Source organism: Polistes dominula, unplaced genomic scaffold (assembly GCF_049000335.1).
Source record: "Polistes dominula isolate Pdom_NZ unplaced genomic scaffold, Pdom_raw_medaka contig_23, whole genome shotgun sequence".
NCBI classification, from domain to species: Eukaryota; Metazoa; Arthropoda; class Insecta; order Hymenoptera; family Vespidae; genus Polistes; species Polistes dominula.
In genome coordinates, this window is record NW_028300963.1 from 4,686,651 (window position 1) to 4,704,915 (window position 18,265).

General features: G+C 30.3%; 2 protein-coding genes across 4 annotated transcripts; one reads left to right on the forward strand and one right to left on the reverse strand.

Moving 5' to 3' along the window:
* The first annotated feature begins 528 nt into the window (after nt 1-528).
* On the forward strand, nt 529-16,886 carry Nost (Nostrin). Of its 3 annotated transcripts, XM_089172546.1 has the most exons (11): nt 529-615; nt 714-770; nt 1,607-1,748; nt 3,361-5,234; nt 12,962-13,050; nt 13,132-13,211; nt 13,357-13,481; nt 13,958-14,422; nt 14,518-14,847; nt 14,927-15,079; nt 15,171-16,886. In XM_089172546.1, exons 4-11 carry the CDS (start codon nt 3,534-3,536, stop codon nt 15,588-15,590), a joined length of 3,363 nt encoding a protein of 1,120 aa, XP_089028672.1. In that variant the 5' UTR covers nt 529-615; nt 714-770; nt 1,607-1,748; nt 3,361-3,533; the 3' UTR covers nt 15,591-16,886. The 3 variants fall into 3 exon arrangements, with proteins under 3 accessions (XP_089028672.1, XP_015174959.2, XP_015174960.2); XM_015319473.2 differs by lacking the exon at nt 714-770 and having other exon boundaries at nt 548-615; XM_015319474.2 differs by lacking the exons at nt 529-615; nt 714-770 and having other exon boundaries at nt 1,398-1,748; nt 3,361-4,746; nt 4,906-5,234.
* Nucleotides 16,073-18,173, reverse strand: LOC107065594 (exosome component Rrp6). Its single transcript, XM_089172554.1, has 6 exons — nt 17,673-18,173; nt 17,494-17,597; nt 17,122-17,414; nt 16,939-17,034; nt 16,613-16,858; nt 16,073-16,525 (listed from the first exon to the last, which is right to left on the reverse strand). The coding sequence occupies exons 1-6, from the start codon at nt 18,117-18,119 to the stop codon at nt 16,452-16,454; spliced, it is 1,260 nt and encodes a 419-aa protein (XP_089028680.1). The 5' UTR covers nt 18,120-18,173; the 3' UTR covers nt 16,073-16,451.
* Nucleotides 18,174-18,265: the final 92 nt, after the last annotated feature.

Sequence of the window (18,265 nt, forward strand, 5' to 3'; positions counted from 1 at the left end):
TTAAAATAGCTCGTTAATATTCTTGATAGATAAACACAATAAACGTAATTCCAGGTGTAACGTTCGATGCATGTTCCAATTCGATTATGCAATTGTTTTTTTTTATTTTTTTTTTAATTTTATTTAACACTTTCCTAAGAATACGAAAATCATTTGTATGCATTTGAAAGAAATTTAACGTAGTTGTGATATTTTTCAAATGAAACATTAATTGATTGATCAGATTGATGGTGGGTACCAAAATGTCGGAAAGCTTTGGGAAAATGTTTTAACGAGCGATGATTAATTGATCGATTAGTGAGTACCAATATGTCGGGATGTTTTGAAAACGTTTTAACGAATATAAGCAAAGTACTTAAGAGAAAAAAAAGAAAGGATACATTAAGTATCATAGTTACATTAGTATGCGTATCTACATAGAAGAAATACAACGTGCAGCGTCCGCATGGAAATTGTGCAACTGCTGAGCGCGTATACGCGACGTAATACGGATATAATTGTTCAACACGATTGTATAATACGGCTTCGAATGTGGATCCAGTCATTGCCGGAACGTCGTTCCGATGCCATGCTAAACATAAGTGTTATTTGTTCCGACATTTTGTCACATTCGTCGTGAGTCAAAGTGATAAATATTAGATTTTTGTTTTATCTTTCTTTTATTTTCATTCTATTTTATTTCTTATTATTATTCTTTTTTTTTTTTTTTGAAGTGAAAATTTCTTTAGAATTGGGATCATTTGGAAATTGTGACAATGGAAAAACGCGAAGTATGATGAAACGGAAAAACGTCATTTAAAAAGACACAAACATATAGTTTTTCTTCTTTTATCTAATTTTTGGTCCGCTTCTTTTTACTTGTTTTTTTTTTTTTTTTTTGAAATTACAACTAAAAAAAAGAAATTATGTATATACAGTAACGCGTGAAATTATCTAACCAGTGTTTAATTATTTTTGAAGTGTTTATTTTTTATTCATCTTCTTTATCTCTCTTTTTTTCACTTTTTTTTTTTTAAATTACAACTGAATAAGGACCAAAATTACGTTGATACAGTATCGTGTTAAAATATCTAACCTGTGTTTAATTATTTTTTCTTTTTTCTCAATCTTCTTTTTCTTCTTTTTTGATCTCATGTTTGTCTGCTTCTTTTTACTCTTTTTTTTTTGTTTTTTGAAATTACAACTACAAAAAAATTTACATAAATACAGTATCGCGTTAAAATATTTAAAACGTGTTTCATATTTATATAACATTACCAATAATAATATTAATTTATTTTGTACGAATAAATAAATTGTTGGACTTCTTCTTTTTATTTTGTTTTGTTTTTTCTTTTTCTATTTAATTAATCGATCAAAATAATTTAGAAATCGATCCTTGAATTGTTTTTTTGACGAAAGTGTTTTTTTTTTAATTTGTTTTATTAACTAAATTTACCGACTTTAAATGAATAAAATATATTTTCTTGTTTTTAATTTAATGTATTGATTATTGCAAAGAGATCGTAAAAAGATAAGGAAAAGACGTAAAATATGATTTGCAAAGATAAATTTGTCTCTCTCTCTCTCTCTCTTTCTTTCTCTTTTTTTTGGTCTCTCCTTCTAGGCAAATTGTCGGAAGAACAATAAATTTGTTAAAAGTGGAGCGAGCTCGTTTGAAACTGGTCGTGTGTCTCTTAGTCTGTGGTTTACATAATCCAACAACTGTGGTATAAAACTTGTTGTATAGTGGTGACTGCTGTGTGACGGTTGGTAGAACAGAAAATCGATGTTTCATCTTGTTTAGATGTAAAAAAAAAAAAAAAAAATTAAATAAAAAGTAATAAAGAAAAAAGAAAAAGCAAAAGGAAGAAAAAGTATGACGAAAGAGGAAGAAGAAAAAGTGTTAGTGAATCGTTTGGTTGAACGATTGAACATCATCATGTTCAGTTTAACATCGAATACTCTTCTCTACTCACTTGTTGTTCTTCTTTAAGACGAGTTTTTTTTTTTTACGAGTTTTGTAATATTTCAATTGCTTTTAGTTATTACGTTCTTATTATTTTGTTGTTGTTTCTTTTGTGTGTTTCTATCGAGTAGATCGTTTTGAGGAATTAACCAAACGAATCGTGTTCAACGGTGTTTATGTTAGTAAACTGTATTTACTTTCTGCTAAGATGGTTAAACATTCACTATGATTAATAATAATAATAATATTTAAAATTATAATAATAATAATAATAATAATAATAATAATAATAATAATAATCGATATTAACGATAGTCGAATCTTTTATCAAAAGGAATAACTATATTCGTGTTATATTTTATATTTACTGCATTAGTCTTTCTAATCTATATATATATATATATAATTATCTAATATCTAATATATATATATATAATATCTAATATATATATATATATAATCTAATATATATATATATATTACTAAATTGGTAGTATTTACTAATAAATATATATATTTTATTTATTTTATTTTATTATATTTTATTTTATTTTTTTATTTACTATATATATTATATATTACTATATATATATATATATATATATATATTATATTTATATTAACTAAAATATATATATTTTACTATATTTTTTGTAATATATATATAATATATATTTAATATAGAATATATATTAAATTAATATATATTTAATAATATATTTATATTAATATGAATATATTATAATTAAATATATTAATAATATAATTTATTCCTTTTTGTTATTTATTTTTATTTATTTTATTTTATTTATTTTTATTATTATTTATATACACATATACATATATATTTACTATATAATATTACTGCTACATATATATATATTTGTACATATTTGATTAATACGATTAGATAGGAAAATCATCTCGAGGTAGAAGTTATTAGTGTATCATTTTATCTGTAAGGAACCTTGAAAGTTTCTCTTCTATGTATCGTGTCGTAGTGTTTATCGATAGCAAATAAACGCGCATTACACATCGCGTTTTATTCTCTCGCGGAAAAAAAAAAAAAGGTTTTCACTTCAAAAGAAAACGGAAACGGGAATAGGATTTTATTCCAAATGGAATATAATGAAAAAAAAAAAAAAAAAAAAATAGGATGCGTCGAGAAGAACTCTAAACATTGTGTTCTAGATCGAAACACGAACTTCGCTAGAGCGTAACATTCCCATGAAAGGATTCTTCACTTCGATGTCGAATAGAAAACGTTCGTTCAGAGAGAAAAGTTTCATGAATCTGTTCGGAAATACTCTTCCAGAATCAATAGAATTTATATATATATAAATATTTATAAATATATTTAACAATAAGTGAACATTTGTTTATTTTATTTTATTTTATTTCTATCGGTTTAGAAAAATCAAAAATTCAAGACGACTTACTCGATAATTGAACTTTCAAATTTTAATAACATAATTTAAAAAAAAAAGTGATAATTCGAAATGGAATAAAAAAAAAGAAAACCTTAGTGAATGATCTATGACTCTTTGTCTATCAATACGGATAATTGGATTTCTTTGAAATTGAAATGAACGAGGTGCGTCATGTCTGGACGAGCTTACGAACGTCATCGAGAAGTTCGACGTTAAATTCTAATATGAGTAACGATGGTAATCGTGATAGTAATCGTGCATCAAGTTCGACATGGTACGATATACCGACACCTATAATAATACACTGTCGTGATTTTCGCGAGAACGAAGTTGAAATGATTAATGACAAAATGGAAGAAGATCAAAAGTGTCAAGAAAAAGAAGATAATGAACAAAATGTACGAGTTGTATCTACAAATGACAAAATTCACATTGATGAAGTATTATACGAGAATAATATAGATATAGTTAAACAAGAAAATAATACGAATGATATACAAGATGAATCGAGATTATTAAAGATTATCTCGAACGATTCTAAAACGAACGAAGAACAACGACAAGTTTCTTTGGAAGATAAGAATAAAAAGCACATTAATAGCGTCGAATTAATGGCAACAACATCGGTGAAAACCGACGAGCATGGTATGCCAACGATAAGTTTCAGCTTTCTTCAAGGTGATGAATTACTCGAAAGGAATACCCATCAAATAGATGAGATCAAGATTGATGATAAAAATGATATTACAGAAGATGCATTATTGGATAGATTGTACGATTTTCCGAAAAAATCGCCTAACGACAAGGATAAAGTAGAACTTAGTCGTTGTCATCGTAATGATGAAAATTCTGATGACGTAATTGGTGAATTATACGACAAACCAAAAGCATTGTCGAGTGAAAAATTATTTTTCGATCTTTCGCAAAAGCAAGATAACGATGTGACGACGACGACGACGAAGACAACTGATAAGGAGATTAATAATATTACTGAAAGAAAATTTATAAGAACTGCAAATACATTGCACGGATCTTCCGTTAGATCGTTGAAATGGAAAAAACATCGTAAACATTCGGAAAATAATATTGGAGTAACTTCAACGTCTGGTTGTTATTCGGATCCCGAATGTTCCAACGATACTACGTCCAACACGTCACGTGGACGTCTTAGATTGGAAAAACGTAAATTGGGTAAAGCTTGGGGAAAAATGAGAAATTGGTTGAAAGATGAGAAGAGTAAACTCAGTGAAGTTATTCAACGACACGCACGAATGCAAAACGTCGGTGCTATGATCAATAATGACCCTAACGACGACGACGACGACGACGTTCATGGTTTATCTTTCAAGGACAATAAATTGAGTAAAGGTACGAGACATGCTTCTTACGATTTAACCAAAGCTCGAACCCAACAATTGGGTTCTATCACTAGGGTCGAGGAATTTGGTTTATCATCGATAACAAAAAATGAAAGCAATGAAGAGGATCGTGAAAATGTGTCTAACGTCACTAAACGTTCAAATTCAGGTTCACCAGATTCTGAGAAAGTTTTTATCGATGAAACAAATCCGGGAGATGATTCACCAACCTGTAGAAGAAAAGTATTGTCTAAAACGGCTAGTTCCGATGATATTGTTGGTAATGGAAAGAAAAGTCCGATTTTGCCGGTCTCTTTCAGCATGGACAAACTTTGTTCTGATACGGAAAACGATGAGACTAGTGCACGTAGTACCGAGTTAGAAACGACAAGGGATCGCAGTGGGAAAGGCGGCATGATTAAGAAGAGAATGTTGGGGTCAATCAGGGGGTTAATGGCCTCCACTCATCTCCTACAGACCAACGATATACACGAAGAGGTACACACAATCGTATCTTCTTTTTCAATCTACATATACTAATATACAAACAATAATAACAATAATAATAACAATAATAATAATAATAATAATAATAATAATAATAATTGAAGTGATTTTTCTGAGAGAAAAAAAAAGAACATTTTCATAGGACAAACAATTAGATTGTAATTCACATTGTATCTGGAACAACAACCTGTTAGAAAATATGGTATAACGTCAGGTATCCTTGAATCAATACCCAACGTAATTTTTACTATTAACGCTATTGCACTATAACATTCGATCATTATCCTGTCTTTGAAATCGTACGAATATATGCACACAGATACCATGATTCACTATATCCGTTATAAGCCTTATACACACGATAAAACTCTCTAACTTACGCGTATAGAGTTATAAGTGACGGGATACTACTCTTGTTCCCTCCCCCATTTACAATCAGACACCGTTTAAACTCGACGTTGTATGGACGATACATTCTATGTATGCATAATGTTGTGCATACGTAAACATCACCATAAAAAGAGATGGAGGAAGACGAATGATTTTCTATCAATTTATAATCGATTTTTTATTTTAATTAATTATTATAGTTTTTGTTAAAATGTATCATTTAATGTCATTGGAAATATCTATAGAAATAATCCTAGTAGCATAAAATATTGAAAAATATTAAATACATGTGTGTTTAATATTAAATTTATTTATAATATTATAATATATTTATATATATATATATATAATATTATATTTATTAATTATTTTATTATATATTAATATATATATATATATATAATAATATTATATATTATATATATAATATATTATATTTTAATTTATTTTAAATATATTTAATTATAATATATTATTTATATTATAATTTAAATTTTTATTAAAAAATTATTTAAATTATATTATTTTAAAATTATATATTAAATATATATTAAAATAATATATATAATTTATTAATATATATATATTATATAAATATTATTATATAAAAATTTATATTATAATATATAATAATATAATAATAATAAGTATTAATATAATATAATATAATTAAATATTAATTAAATTTAATAATAAATACACATGTATTCAATATTTTCTCAATATTTTGTGCTATTAGGGAATGTTTTTTAAAGTATATCATTTAATGTCATTGAAAATATCTAATGAAATAAATAATTAATGGGATTATTGATAAAAGAATAGAAAAATTGGGACACAAATATTTGATTGTATTGTCCAGAAAACGATGAACCATCGATAAATCTATGGCAAAAGTGTAAATAAGCGAAATGGCCTTTCGCTTTTTCCGCGAAGTGCTATCGAACCTTTCACTTTTACGAAAGTCCGTGTGATCGTATTGCAAAATGTATATCTTACGGTATTATTCACAAAACTGCTGTTTTTTTTTCTTTCTTTTTTTCGTACCTTCCTTCCTTCCTTCCTTCCTTCCTTTCTTTCTTTCCGGTGAGAATACATATTATTGTTTAGATTTAATAAGCGACATTTTATCGCAATTTTATCTCGTTTCAATGACATTACGTGCCATTATATTCTTTACTTCCGACATCATTTTATTATATTATTATTATATATATATACACACACTTTCGATTAATTCAACATGTCGGATTGAAATTGTATAACAATTTATACTAAATCATAACGATAGAAACATTTGAAATGAATCACATTTTGATTGATTTTCTATAATGTTGAATTTCAACTTGACATAGTTTAACATTTCGTTAAAATAATTTGTTTTTGATTTTTTTGATAAATCTAACACGTGTCGATTTTCTAAATCGTCGTAGAAGATTATTGACGGGTATAATATTGAAAGACAAACCCACCTTTTTCCCCCATGGTTTGATCCTAGAGAAATGATAGTAACATACATAAATCTAATAGTGGTGCCGAGGTAGGTCTCTTTCTAAGCAAAGTCAGCAAAACTTACGATGGCAAGTGCACATTGGTGTATATGTCTACATGGAAAGTGTGGGAAAGTTGTTGCTTGGAGAAAATAACCGACTTTGTTTTAATCGTGCGCACGCGTTTACAAAACCAGCCAGCCGTGCGTATTTATGATCATTTGATTAGAGAAAACTTCTCCTTCCCCCTAGCTTTTACATTGTTCTAGTATATTTCTCTTTTTTTTTTTTTTTTTCTATTCAAATAAAATAATTATATATATTTATTAAGTTTATGAACAAAAATTATAGAAATTATTTATCTATACTTAAATATAAATATATATTTAAAAAAAATTTTTTTTTTACTTTATTTACGTATACAATTTTTTTTTTTTTGTAATATTTTATATTAAATTTAATATTATATTTATAATTTTAATAGAAGATAAGAAGTTTATTTCAGGTATACCCTTTTAGGGTGTTTACCCCGAAGGCCCCCCCTACATGTTCGTTCCCCTTGACAATATACTTAATTCTAATTATGCCCTAATATAATATTAGCTATTAATATTAACAATATAAAACATTATAAAACAATATAAACAACATTAAACAATATACCACATTTAGTAACTATATAAACTATATAAAACTATAACATATATATACTTCATATTCCCTACATCTATTTCCTTATATGTCTAATTGTTCCACTCACACTCTGTCTATCTTCTCGTTCCCCCCTCCCCCTATCCTGGCCCATTTTCCTGGCTAGCCTTTCGAAACCTCTCACATATGCACACAGTTGGGGCACCGGTTCCCCCCTCAACGCCATTTCTATTCTTCTATCTATTTCTTCGCCTCCCCTCTCCCCAATCCACTTCTCTAGGTTCTCCACTACTGCTTTCCCCATTTTTTCCTTTATTTTCCTGCATCTACATATGTGCCCCACGTTCTCCGGCTCTTCTCCGCAAATCCTACATCTTACGTCACTGTATCCCTTATTGCCCTCCCTTCCCACATTCCCGCACCTGAGTCTCGCCCAGGTTTCCTTCGTTCTAGCTGTTAAATTCCCATTTTCCCAATATTTCTCTGCTTCTATTGAATGTTTTCTATTTTTGTATTGTCCACAATACGTTGATTGGTCGATTTTGGTCCAGTCTTGTTGGATTTCCTGGTCTATCTTTGTTTTCTTTGCTCTTTCTATTATCTTCTTCACTCCCTCTCGATCGCCATTTGCAATCGCTCTCCACAAACCTCCTTCGCCAACTTCCTCCATCGCTTCTTGGACTTCCCTTCCCCATTTCGTTGGGTTTCCATTAAGAACCCCCTCGCTTCTTCCTTGAGACATTTTCTTGGCCATCTTTCCTCCCCCATTTTCATTATTTCTACTAAGTAGTTACCCGCTCTTTTCCATATTTCTGTCGTCACGCTTCTACGTCCCGATTCCATCCTCCATATGTAGTTCGGCGTATTACTACTCAAGCCCATCGCCATCCTAGTGTACCCTCCCTGTAACCTCTCTGTTGCCTCTCTTCTCTTCCACCCCCACACCTCACTTCCGTATAACAATCCACTTCTGACTATCGCGTCCATCAGATACATTCTCCTCTTCAGACTATTTATCCCGGCCCTTTTGAAGGTCCCCCAGGTTGCGTTGGTTGCTCTTCTTACTTTCCCCATTAAGATGCTTAGATGCTTTTCGAACGTGTTGCCGGTCGAGAAAACAACCCCCAGATACCTGTATTCCTTAACGATTTCCAATTCCTTGTTCCCATACTTCCATTTCTGGTTTTCCTTATTCCTGCCCCCCTTTTGAATCTCATAATTTTCGTCTTTTGTATATTGACCGTTAGTTTATTTCTTTCCACGTATTTTTCCAGCGATCTTAACATGGACCCGAGCCCCTCCTCTTCATCCGCCACCAAGACAATATCATCTGCGAACTTCAGCGCCCATATTTTCTCTCCCCCTATTACCGTACCTCCTTCATTTTTTGTTTTCCATATCATGTCCATATCCTCTATGAACAGATTAAACAGTGCCGGGCTCAGGGGACACCCTTGCCTCACCCCCTTTACCGTCTCGAAACGTTCCGTTACCCCCTCCCCTGTAATAACCTCATTTATACTGCTTTCGTATATCCTTTTTATTATTTTAAACAATCTTCCTTTCAATCCCAACTCCTTTAATTTCTTGAAGAGCAAATCTCGGTCCACTGTGTCGAATGCCGCTTTGAAATCCACAAAAGCCGCGAATAGCTTCCCCCCCTTGTTCTTGAGCTTGTTATTAACTAGCGCATTCAACACAAACACGTGATCCCTCGTTCCCCTCCCGCTCCTAAAGCCCGCCTGGCTCTCCTTCAACACTCTCTTCCCTTCCAACCACCCTCTGAGTCTCCCTGCCACTATTTTGGCCAGTAGTTTATATCCCGTGTTCAGAAGTGTGATACCCCTATAATTTTTTGCGCAGTTGACGTCTCCCGTTTTGTGTATCGGGAAAATTCTCCCTACTTCCCACCCGTCTGCTAAATCCCCCCTATTCCAAAAATCGTTTAGTATGTCTTTTATTTCGTTGTGTCCCTCCTCAGTCATAGCTTTCAAGAATTCTATTGCTATTCCATCCTCCCCGGCTGCTTTTCCATTTTTCATACCTTTCAGTGCATTCTCTACTTCCCCCGAGCTAATCTCTCTGTTAGCTATCGTTGTCCATGTGTCCTCCTCCTGCTCTTCCTCCCCCCCATCTTGTTCTCCTCCCCCTTCCCTTTCGCTCCTCTCCGTTCCTCCCAACAGTTCGCAGAAGTGATTCCTCCAATCTTCCTTGCTGATATTTTTCCCCATGTTTGCTCTTTTCGATCTAAAGGGCCTTATTGCTTTCCAAAGTTCTACCATGTTCCGGCACCCTTCTACCTCTTTCCACCTCTTTTCTAAAATTTTTCTCTGCCTACTCCTCCTCATTCTTTTTAACTCCCTCCTAGCTTCCTTTAGATTTCTCTTCAGCTCTTCTTTTTCCTTCTCTGTTTTCTCCCTTAGGTATCTTTTCAGCCATGTCCATACTACCTTCCTTTGCTCTTTTATCTCCATCGGCATTTTCCTTGCCCTTTGTCCCCTGCCGCTTATCGTCACTGTCATTCCCACCTCCCCTGCAGTCCTTTCTATGATTCCCTTTAACCGTTTCCATCTTGGACCCCCTCCCTGTACTGGTCCCGTTTCCGTCCAGTTTTCTCTGAACTTCTTCTCGTAATCTGCCCTTAACTCTTCTCTCCACCTTAGCCTCTTTATTTCCTTCTTTTCCGTCTTGTACTCCTCCCTTTCCATCGCCCCATTCTTCCCTCGCTCCGATCCCAAGTTGATTATTAGTGGTAGATGATCCGATTCCACTCTTGCTCCTATTTCCATTCTCCCGATTACATTGTCTATTTTCTCGCTAATTATTAGGTAATCAATCACCGAACCCCCCCTTTCCTTCTCCCCGACGTATGTAAATTGCCCTTCCCAGTCCCCCTCGCACCTCCCATTCATTATTACCAACCCATTTATAATTTTAATATTATATTTTTATTTAATAAATTTTTTTTTTTTACTTTATAATATACCTATACAATTTTTTGTAATATTTTATATTAAATTTAATATTATTTAAATATTTTAATTTAAATAATACTTAAAAATAGAAATATAATATATTAAATAATTTCATATAATAAATTAAATAATTTTAAATATTTTAATTTAAATTTATGTAATATTATATTTATTTAAAATATTATATTTTATTTAATATATTTTTTTTTTACTTTATAATATACCTATACAATTTTTTGTAATATTTTATATTAAATTTAATATTTTAATATAATACTTATAATTTTAATATTATATTAAATTAATAATTTTAATATTATATTAAATTTTATTTAATATTTTTTTTTTACTTTATATACGTATAAAATTTTTTAATATTTCAATATAATATTTATAATTTTAATATCAAATTTATAATTTTAATATTATATTATATTTAACATTTTTTTTTGCTTTTTTACTTGATATACGTATAATGACGTAGTAAAATGGTAAAAAATAAGGAAAAGAAGAAGAAGAAGAAGAAAAAAAAAGAAATTCTTATCGAAAGGAAACAGTGTCCGAGAAGGCCACTGTTCCGATTTATAAAACTTTGATCACGTATTACAACACAGAAACAGGAACGTGTTCGTTAATGAGGCTCGCTCTATTCCACATGGGGGTCATGTCGAATACTTCATCACAGATAATTAAAGCGAATAAATCTTTAAGTTTCAAAGATCGAAACGATTTATAATAAATCCCTCATTTTTTTTTTTCGATAAATATTCATATATATATAGATATTTTTTTTTATTACATCAATCAAATCATATAACTCGAAAACGTAAGAAAATTTATTCACTTTTACTTTTACTTTTAATTCATGATATTTATATTTTAATTTTATCATAATTTGCCATATGAATATTCAAATATATTTTTCGAATTGGTTTGTATCAATATTAAATCACATAGAATTATTGTAACTTTTCTTACATTAATGGACCAAATAGAAAAAAAAATGTTTTTTGCTATTTCTCTCTCTCTCTCTCTCTCTCTCTTCTCTCTTTCTCTTTCCAAGACACATATCAGCTTATGCATATATTTGTGTAGTGTTTTGTAGATAAATGTGTGCAAGAGAAATTGAGATGTATGTATTTCGTATAAAATTGTGCGAAACTAAATGCTTTAAGAAAGTACTTTCTGCGATTTCCACTCTCCCTCCTACTTTTCGTCTTCCCTCCCTCCCTTCCTCTTACCCCTCCTCCTCCGCCCCCCCATCCTCCCGCTCTTCATTTCTATCTATCCTCACTGTAAAATAAAATAATCGAAAAAGATATATTATAGAAGGGAAAAAGATATGGTGACATGATTTTCTAATATATTCATAGAATCAAAATAGAATTTTAAAACAACCTGAGCTTTGTTTTTTTTTTCTTTTCTTTTCATTTTTCATTTTTCATAATTTTAATTGGTGAAAACGTGTATTGATACGAGAATGATAAAAATGAAAGCAGATTATTGAGAAGAAAAATTAAAAATAAAATATAGAAAATATTTGTAAAATATCTAAAATAATGAAAGAAAAGAAAAAAAAAATTATAAAGACATTATTTTTCTTGTTAAAGAAGGAAGGAATGAAAACGAATGAACGAACGCGTGCCTGCCTTTGATCCAGTTTCCTTGACATTTCATTAATTTCCGTTCACCATTTCGATTATGCGTGTTTTTCTTGTTTTTTTTTTTTGTAATTTTTCCCTTTTTCACGTCACTGAATACGCGTATACTTTTTTTTGTTTCTTTCTTCTTTCTTTTTTTACCTATACTCACATCTTTTATACAAGCGTGTTAGAACGTATTAGTGAGCCGGTTTTGACCTTCTTAGATTCTAACTCGACCGTGGAAACTTATCTAACGATTTAGAACTAAATTCTTAATTTCTTTTAATAGTTCAGTTTAATCGTACTATAAAAAAAGCCTAATCAAATTCAAAATATCCTTGGTTTATATTTATCTATGTCTTTTTTTTTGTTGTGATTTACAAATTTTAATGTTTTCTTAACCGAGAAATTTTGTTTGACAATTATCCCATTAACACATTTTGGTTTGATTTATTTATTAATTATAAATTATTATAATAATTGTACTTTTAATGTATTATAATTTCATACTTTTTTTGTTTGTTTATAACATTGTACTTTTATTTGTTTTATTTTGTTTGTTTGTTAAGGGAGGTCAAAGTGGATTCGAAGATATTCGAAGATATGTTAAACAAGGTGGTGATTTTTGCAAAGAGTTGGCATCAATTTTACACGAAAGGTAATAATTATTATGATCAATAAATTATTTACAATATAAATAAATTGAAAAATGTAACATAAATATTTGTCTTTTGATTAGGGCTGAACTGGAAGCAACGTATGCTAAAGGTTTAAGTAAATTGAGCGGTAAATTAACGAAGGCTTGTTCCAAAGATCAAAGTAAGTCAACATAACATTTCTTATGTTATATCTTTCTCTCTAATATAGTAAAAGAACTCTCGAGAATAATTATCGTTATAACTTTTTCTTTTTTTTTTACATATATATGCATATACGTTTATTTACTATTAATTTATTTACACAGGTGGAAACAGTAATGGAGGTGTGAACGAAGCATGGAGATGCGTCGGAGAAGAAATGGAAGCTGCCGCTGAAGCCCATAGAGTATGGGGCATTGCGTTAGGTGAACAATTAGCTAAACCTTTAAGAGTAAGTTGATATAATATAATTATTCTATTTCGAAATATCGTTGATTGTGAGATATATGTAGGTGTTGAATGACATCACCATCTACGTAAATTCTCTATCTCGTTTCACAACGATTACGACATTTCATTTCAGAAATTCTACTACAATTTATTTTTCCCCCACTCTTCCATTTGACTTTTGAAAAAGTGTTATACGGATAATCCTCCTAAAACATAGCATCCTATAAAACGATTAACGCTCTAAAAAATTACTAAAATACTCTATTTCTACAGCATTGTATTTCTATAACACTGGATAACACAATGGTTGCTTAATTATTCAATTATTTAAAAATTAAATTACTTTAAAATAATGACGCCATGAAATAATGAACTTTGAATTTTAAATAACACAGTTTCACTCAACTCAACACTTTCTAGGAACCTATCTCTACCGTTTACAGAGTTACTTGTATTTAATAAAAAATGAATATTTAGGTGGGCGTGGCAGAGGCTCAAGGTCGTTCGAGAAAATCCATCGAAAATTCTGTGGACAAGGCATTAAAGTCTCTACAGGAATGGCGTAACATCGCATCCAAAACTAAGAAACAAAGTTTTGCTTGTGCGAGAGAGAACGAAAGGCTGCAGGATTTGGCAAGGCTTCAATCGATCAGTCAAAGCCAACAAAATAACAATAAATCGTCTAATCATCATATGACGGAAAAAGAAGCGAATAAATTAGAAGCTAGAAGGAGGAAAGCCGAAGACTCATCTCGTAGAGCTGATACAGAATTTTACACGGTTAGCGTAAGAGCTGAAAGAGCTAGATTGGAGTATGAAAATACTGTGAGAAAAGGATCTAAACAAATGGAACTTCTCGAGGAAGAACGTTTGAGTGCTTTGAAAGATCTTGCTAATGTTTATTTGGCACATCTGCAGGCTCTTGCTCCTCGTTTGCAACAGGTATAATCAAATTATTTATTGTTTTCTTCATTATCTTATCTTTTAGATACTAGTTGGAAATAAGAGTTTGATTATTAATTAATTATTGTTTTTAGAGTGCCGATCGTGTATCGACGCCTGTAAGAAATTGTAATGTATCTCAAGACGTGGAAATTTTGAAGAATCTTATACGTAGAACGGAAAGTAATGATACGGTCAACGCGGAACAATTACTTCCAGATTTTTATGCAGAACACATAACGTTAGCTATGAACAGAGAACGAAGAAAACAATCGTTAGTTAGAATTCTGCATTTAATAAGACAAGATTTAGAAAGAGAAAGGCGAGGAAGGGAAGGACTGGAAACTTTGCATAGAGCTTTTATCAAGACACCTGCATTTGCAGCTGATGAAAGTACACAAAATGTTACGGACAAATTGCATCATGTAGGTAGAAAAAAGGAATCCACGTAGGTAGTAAGGTGATACATCATATATTTTATAATCAATATTATTGTTTTTTTAGATGCGTTCCATGTTGTTATATTTGGAAGCAGCAAGATATAAGGTTGGTGGAACGTTAGCAGAAGTTGAAGGTAGCAAAAGAAATAAACATCCATTAGCAGAACATATATTAGTCTCTAGAGATAAACAAGGACTTCAACAAAGTGTTCTCAAGGTAAATAATATAAGTATCTTTGCAGTTATAATAAGAATATTTATCGAATAAATATGTGATTTTAATAATCGATCATTAATCATTTTTATAGATTCCTTCTTGGGCAAGGAATGAATCTTTTGAGATACAAGATATCGATGATGAAATAGACGTGCATTTAGTAAAGGGACACGAAACTGAGAACCGAGACTGGACAGATAGAACGGCTGGTGATGGTAATTCTGAAAATCCACCAGATGAAGAAGACTTTAGCGATTTTGACGAATTCAGTAGTCATTCTGAAGACAATAATAATCAAGACGTTGATGTTACGGATGAAACACCTAAATCAGATAGAACGGAACAATGCAGGGCAATATATCATTATGCTGCAAATCTCAATGACGAATTGAGCCTGAATCCTGGTGATCTAATAACTGTTCATCGAAAACAGGCGGATGGTTGGTGGATAGGTGAATGTAGAGGACGAACTGGAATCTTCCCTGCCACATATGTTCAAGTAATACATTAAAAGATGTTTTTTTTATGAAACATCTTTTGTTGCAATGTATTTTTATGATTTTTTTTTTCTGCAAACACACGTATAATTAATTATTATTTATCAAATACCAAGGAACAAAGTGCCAATGATTACAAATTAAAACGACGATATAATAAACGCACAAAATACGTGATTAAACCATAATTAGCTCAAAACATATAATTTAATTAATGTTACCAAACCATGTTGTAAGAATATAACAGGTACTTGTGTAGTAACAAATATTAATGTTCTTATGTAATTTGTTCTTTTTACATTTATCGCAATCTAACTTAAATGATTTTATATAATGCTATGAGCTAACTGGTTAAATCTTTCGTCATTAGAAATTGTATATAAATGTTGCCAATTGTAAATATTAGTCAAAATGTAATTTAAATGAGATGCGTATTAATATAAATGCTATATATATATATATATCTATTTATATATATATATATATATAAATAGTATTTTTAAGATAAAAATAATGCATTTATTTACGTAAATAATATCTGTATGTATCAGCTCTGTCTAGCCTTGTTAGTATATAATATTTTTAAATAAAAATTTAAATAAACATTTATGCCAAACGAAATTAATTATTAAAATACAAAGAAACGTGTCTTATATTATACATAAAATTTCTAACAGCGATTGCTATGATGTTATGACGTCCTTAATCTTGTCTATGCACTCATTTCTGGCATAACATTAATTGAATTTTTTGATTAACTATCCTTATTTAACCTCCACAATGTTTGCAAAAGAAAATATGGCCTGCTGACTAAAAGAGAAGTTGGACAGTGCTGGTATATATAATAAAATAATGTATTTTCCTTTTTCTCTCTTTTAATCGTTAAGCTCATCATTAAAGTCAATCTTCAATTGATTCTTCACTTCTTCTGGTAATTCTGTTTCATTAACTGAAATAATTACATTCACATGATCGTGTGTGTTCATAAAATTTATTTTATTATATTATATTTTCCGTAATTTAAAATAGTATTTACCGCAATATGGTGAACTATTATTAGTAAATAGAAAGAAAGTCCCACGATGAGGATAATTCTCTGCTTCAATACCCATTTCAATGCAAACATCCCTGTTACATGGCTCGGATATTATTTTTTCTATATTTTTATACGTCAAGTCCCAATAATGTGACCAGAATTTACAATTCTTTGTAGAAGTTAATAACAGAGATTCGATAAGATATATATAAGAACGACCATGATTGCATATTGTTTGATGAATATCTAAAAATAAATCATTTCTTTAATTTCATTCAGATTATTCTAAATATTTTTAGAAAAACTTTATATATAAAGAGTTTTACATCTTTGAGGAATAGGTAAATAGTCAAAATACGTTTTGTTTGATTCAAGACAACCTGGCTGATTTTTTCCACCATTAGGATAGAAATCTACATGACCTGAAATTATATTATTCATTAATGCATTAAAATATTGTTAATAAATAAACAACAAACAGATATATGATATAATATTAACGAACGAACCAATAGGCTCTGGTAAACCTAAACCCAGATTGGAGAGTAATTTTCCATTAGTGTGTATTACGTCGACAAATGGTGCATCCGTTTTATCTAAATGAAGAGAAGGACAGGTATTTCTGAAACATGGCTGCGCTGGATCTAGACCAGTAATTCTATGAATGATCCAATTACTTTGTCTCTTTTGAAATTCTTTTGCAGCAAAGCCACAAATGTGTGCTCCAAGACTATGACCAATTAAATGTATAGTACCCCAATTAGATGTAACTGTTGTCGCATTTATAATATGTTCTAAAAATCTTTATAGACAAGAATAACATTATATATATATTGAACAATAACAAATGTCAGAAGTGAGTCTACTTATATACAACATACTTTGAAATTTGATATCCAACTACTTTGGTATTAACGGCAGCTTTATAATAATTCCACGTATTACCTCCTGCGCTCCAATCAACAACTACTACATTAACGTCGTTCTATAAATATAAAAAACAAGATAAATATACATGAAGCGAAAATACGTTATTGATAAAACAATTATTTTTGTGTACCCATTGGAGCAATGCTTTCTCCATTTCGGTAATCCATTCTTCTTCACTGTGAGATAAAAATCCATGTACTATTATAATAGTTTTACGTTCAATTTTAAAATCCGTCCATTCTAGACCAAACTGTTTGCCAATATAAACTTGTACTCTGTTTGGTTGATTTCTCGATGATAAAAGAAATCTAACATCTAATGCATTTGTTCCATTAGCTTTATCAGAGAAAAACCATGATAAAGTGTTCGCAAGAGTTATTCCTAAACCAAGACAATCTACTTGATCGCTACGAAATGCATAATCAACTAAATCATCATGAGTTTTGTTTACCCATGTATAAGTATAATTTGATAATTTTTCATTTGACAAATTGACAGTTTTATTGTACAAATTCTTGCTGTTAACAATTAAAACATTATTTAAAATAATCGTTAATACTATATATAGTAACATCATGAAATTTAAACACTTAAGGAACACACTAAACTAGCACCAATTGATATTAAACTTATTGAAATGATAACCTATTGCTTCCAATATTTTCTCAAGTTATCACAAACTAATGATAGATAAGAAGACACACAAAAGTAAATATAATATAA

Coding starts and splice junctions, on each gene's coding strand:
- Nost (XM_089172546.1), top strand. CDS start 3,534: ATGAACGAGGTGCGTCATGTCTGGACGAGCTTACGAACGTCATCGAGA. Junction 13,482..13,957: donor AATTAGCTAAACCTTTAAGA/GTAAGTTGATAT, acceptor ATGAATATTTAG/GTGGGCGTGGCAGAGGCTCA. Junction 15,080..15,170: donor TTCAACAAAGTGTTCTCAAG/GTAAATAATATA, acceptor TCATTTTTATAG/ATTCCTTCTTGGGCAAGGAA.
- LOC107065594 (XM_089172554.1), bottom strand. CDS start 18,119: ATGATGTTACTATATATAGTATTAACGATTATTTTAAATAATGTTTTA. Junction 17,415..17,493: donor GTTGGATATCAAATTTCAAA/GTATGTTGTATA, acceptor TTGTCTATAAAG/ATTTTTAGAACATATTATAA. Junction 17,035..17,121: donor AGGTTTACCAGAGCCTATTG/GTTCGTTCGTTA, acceptor ATATAATTTCAG/GTCATGTAGATTTCTATCCT.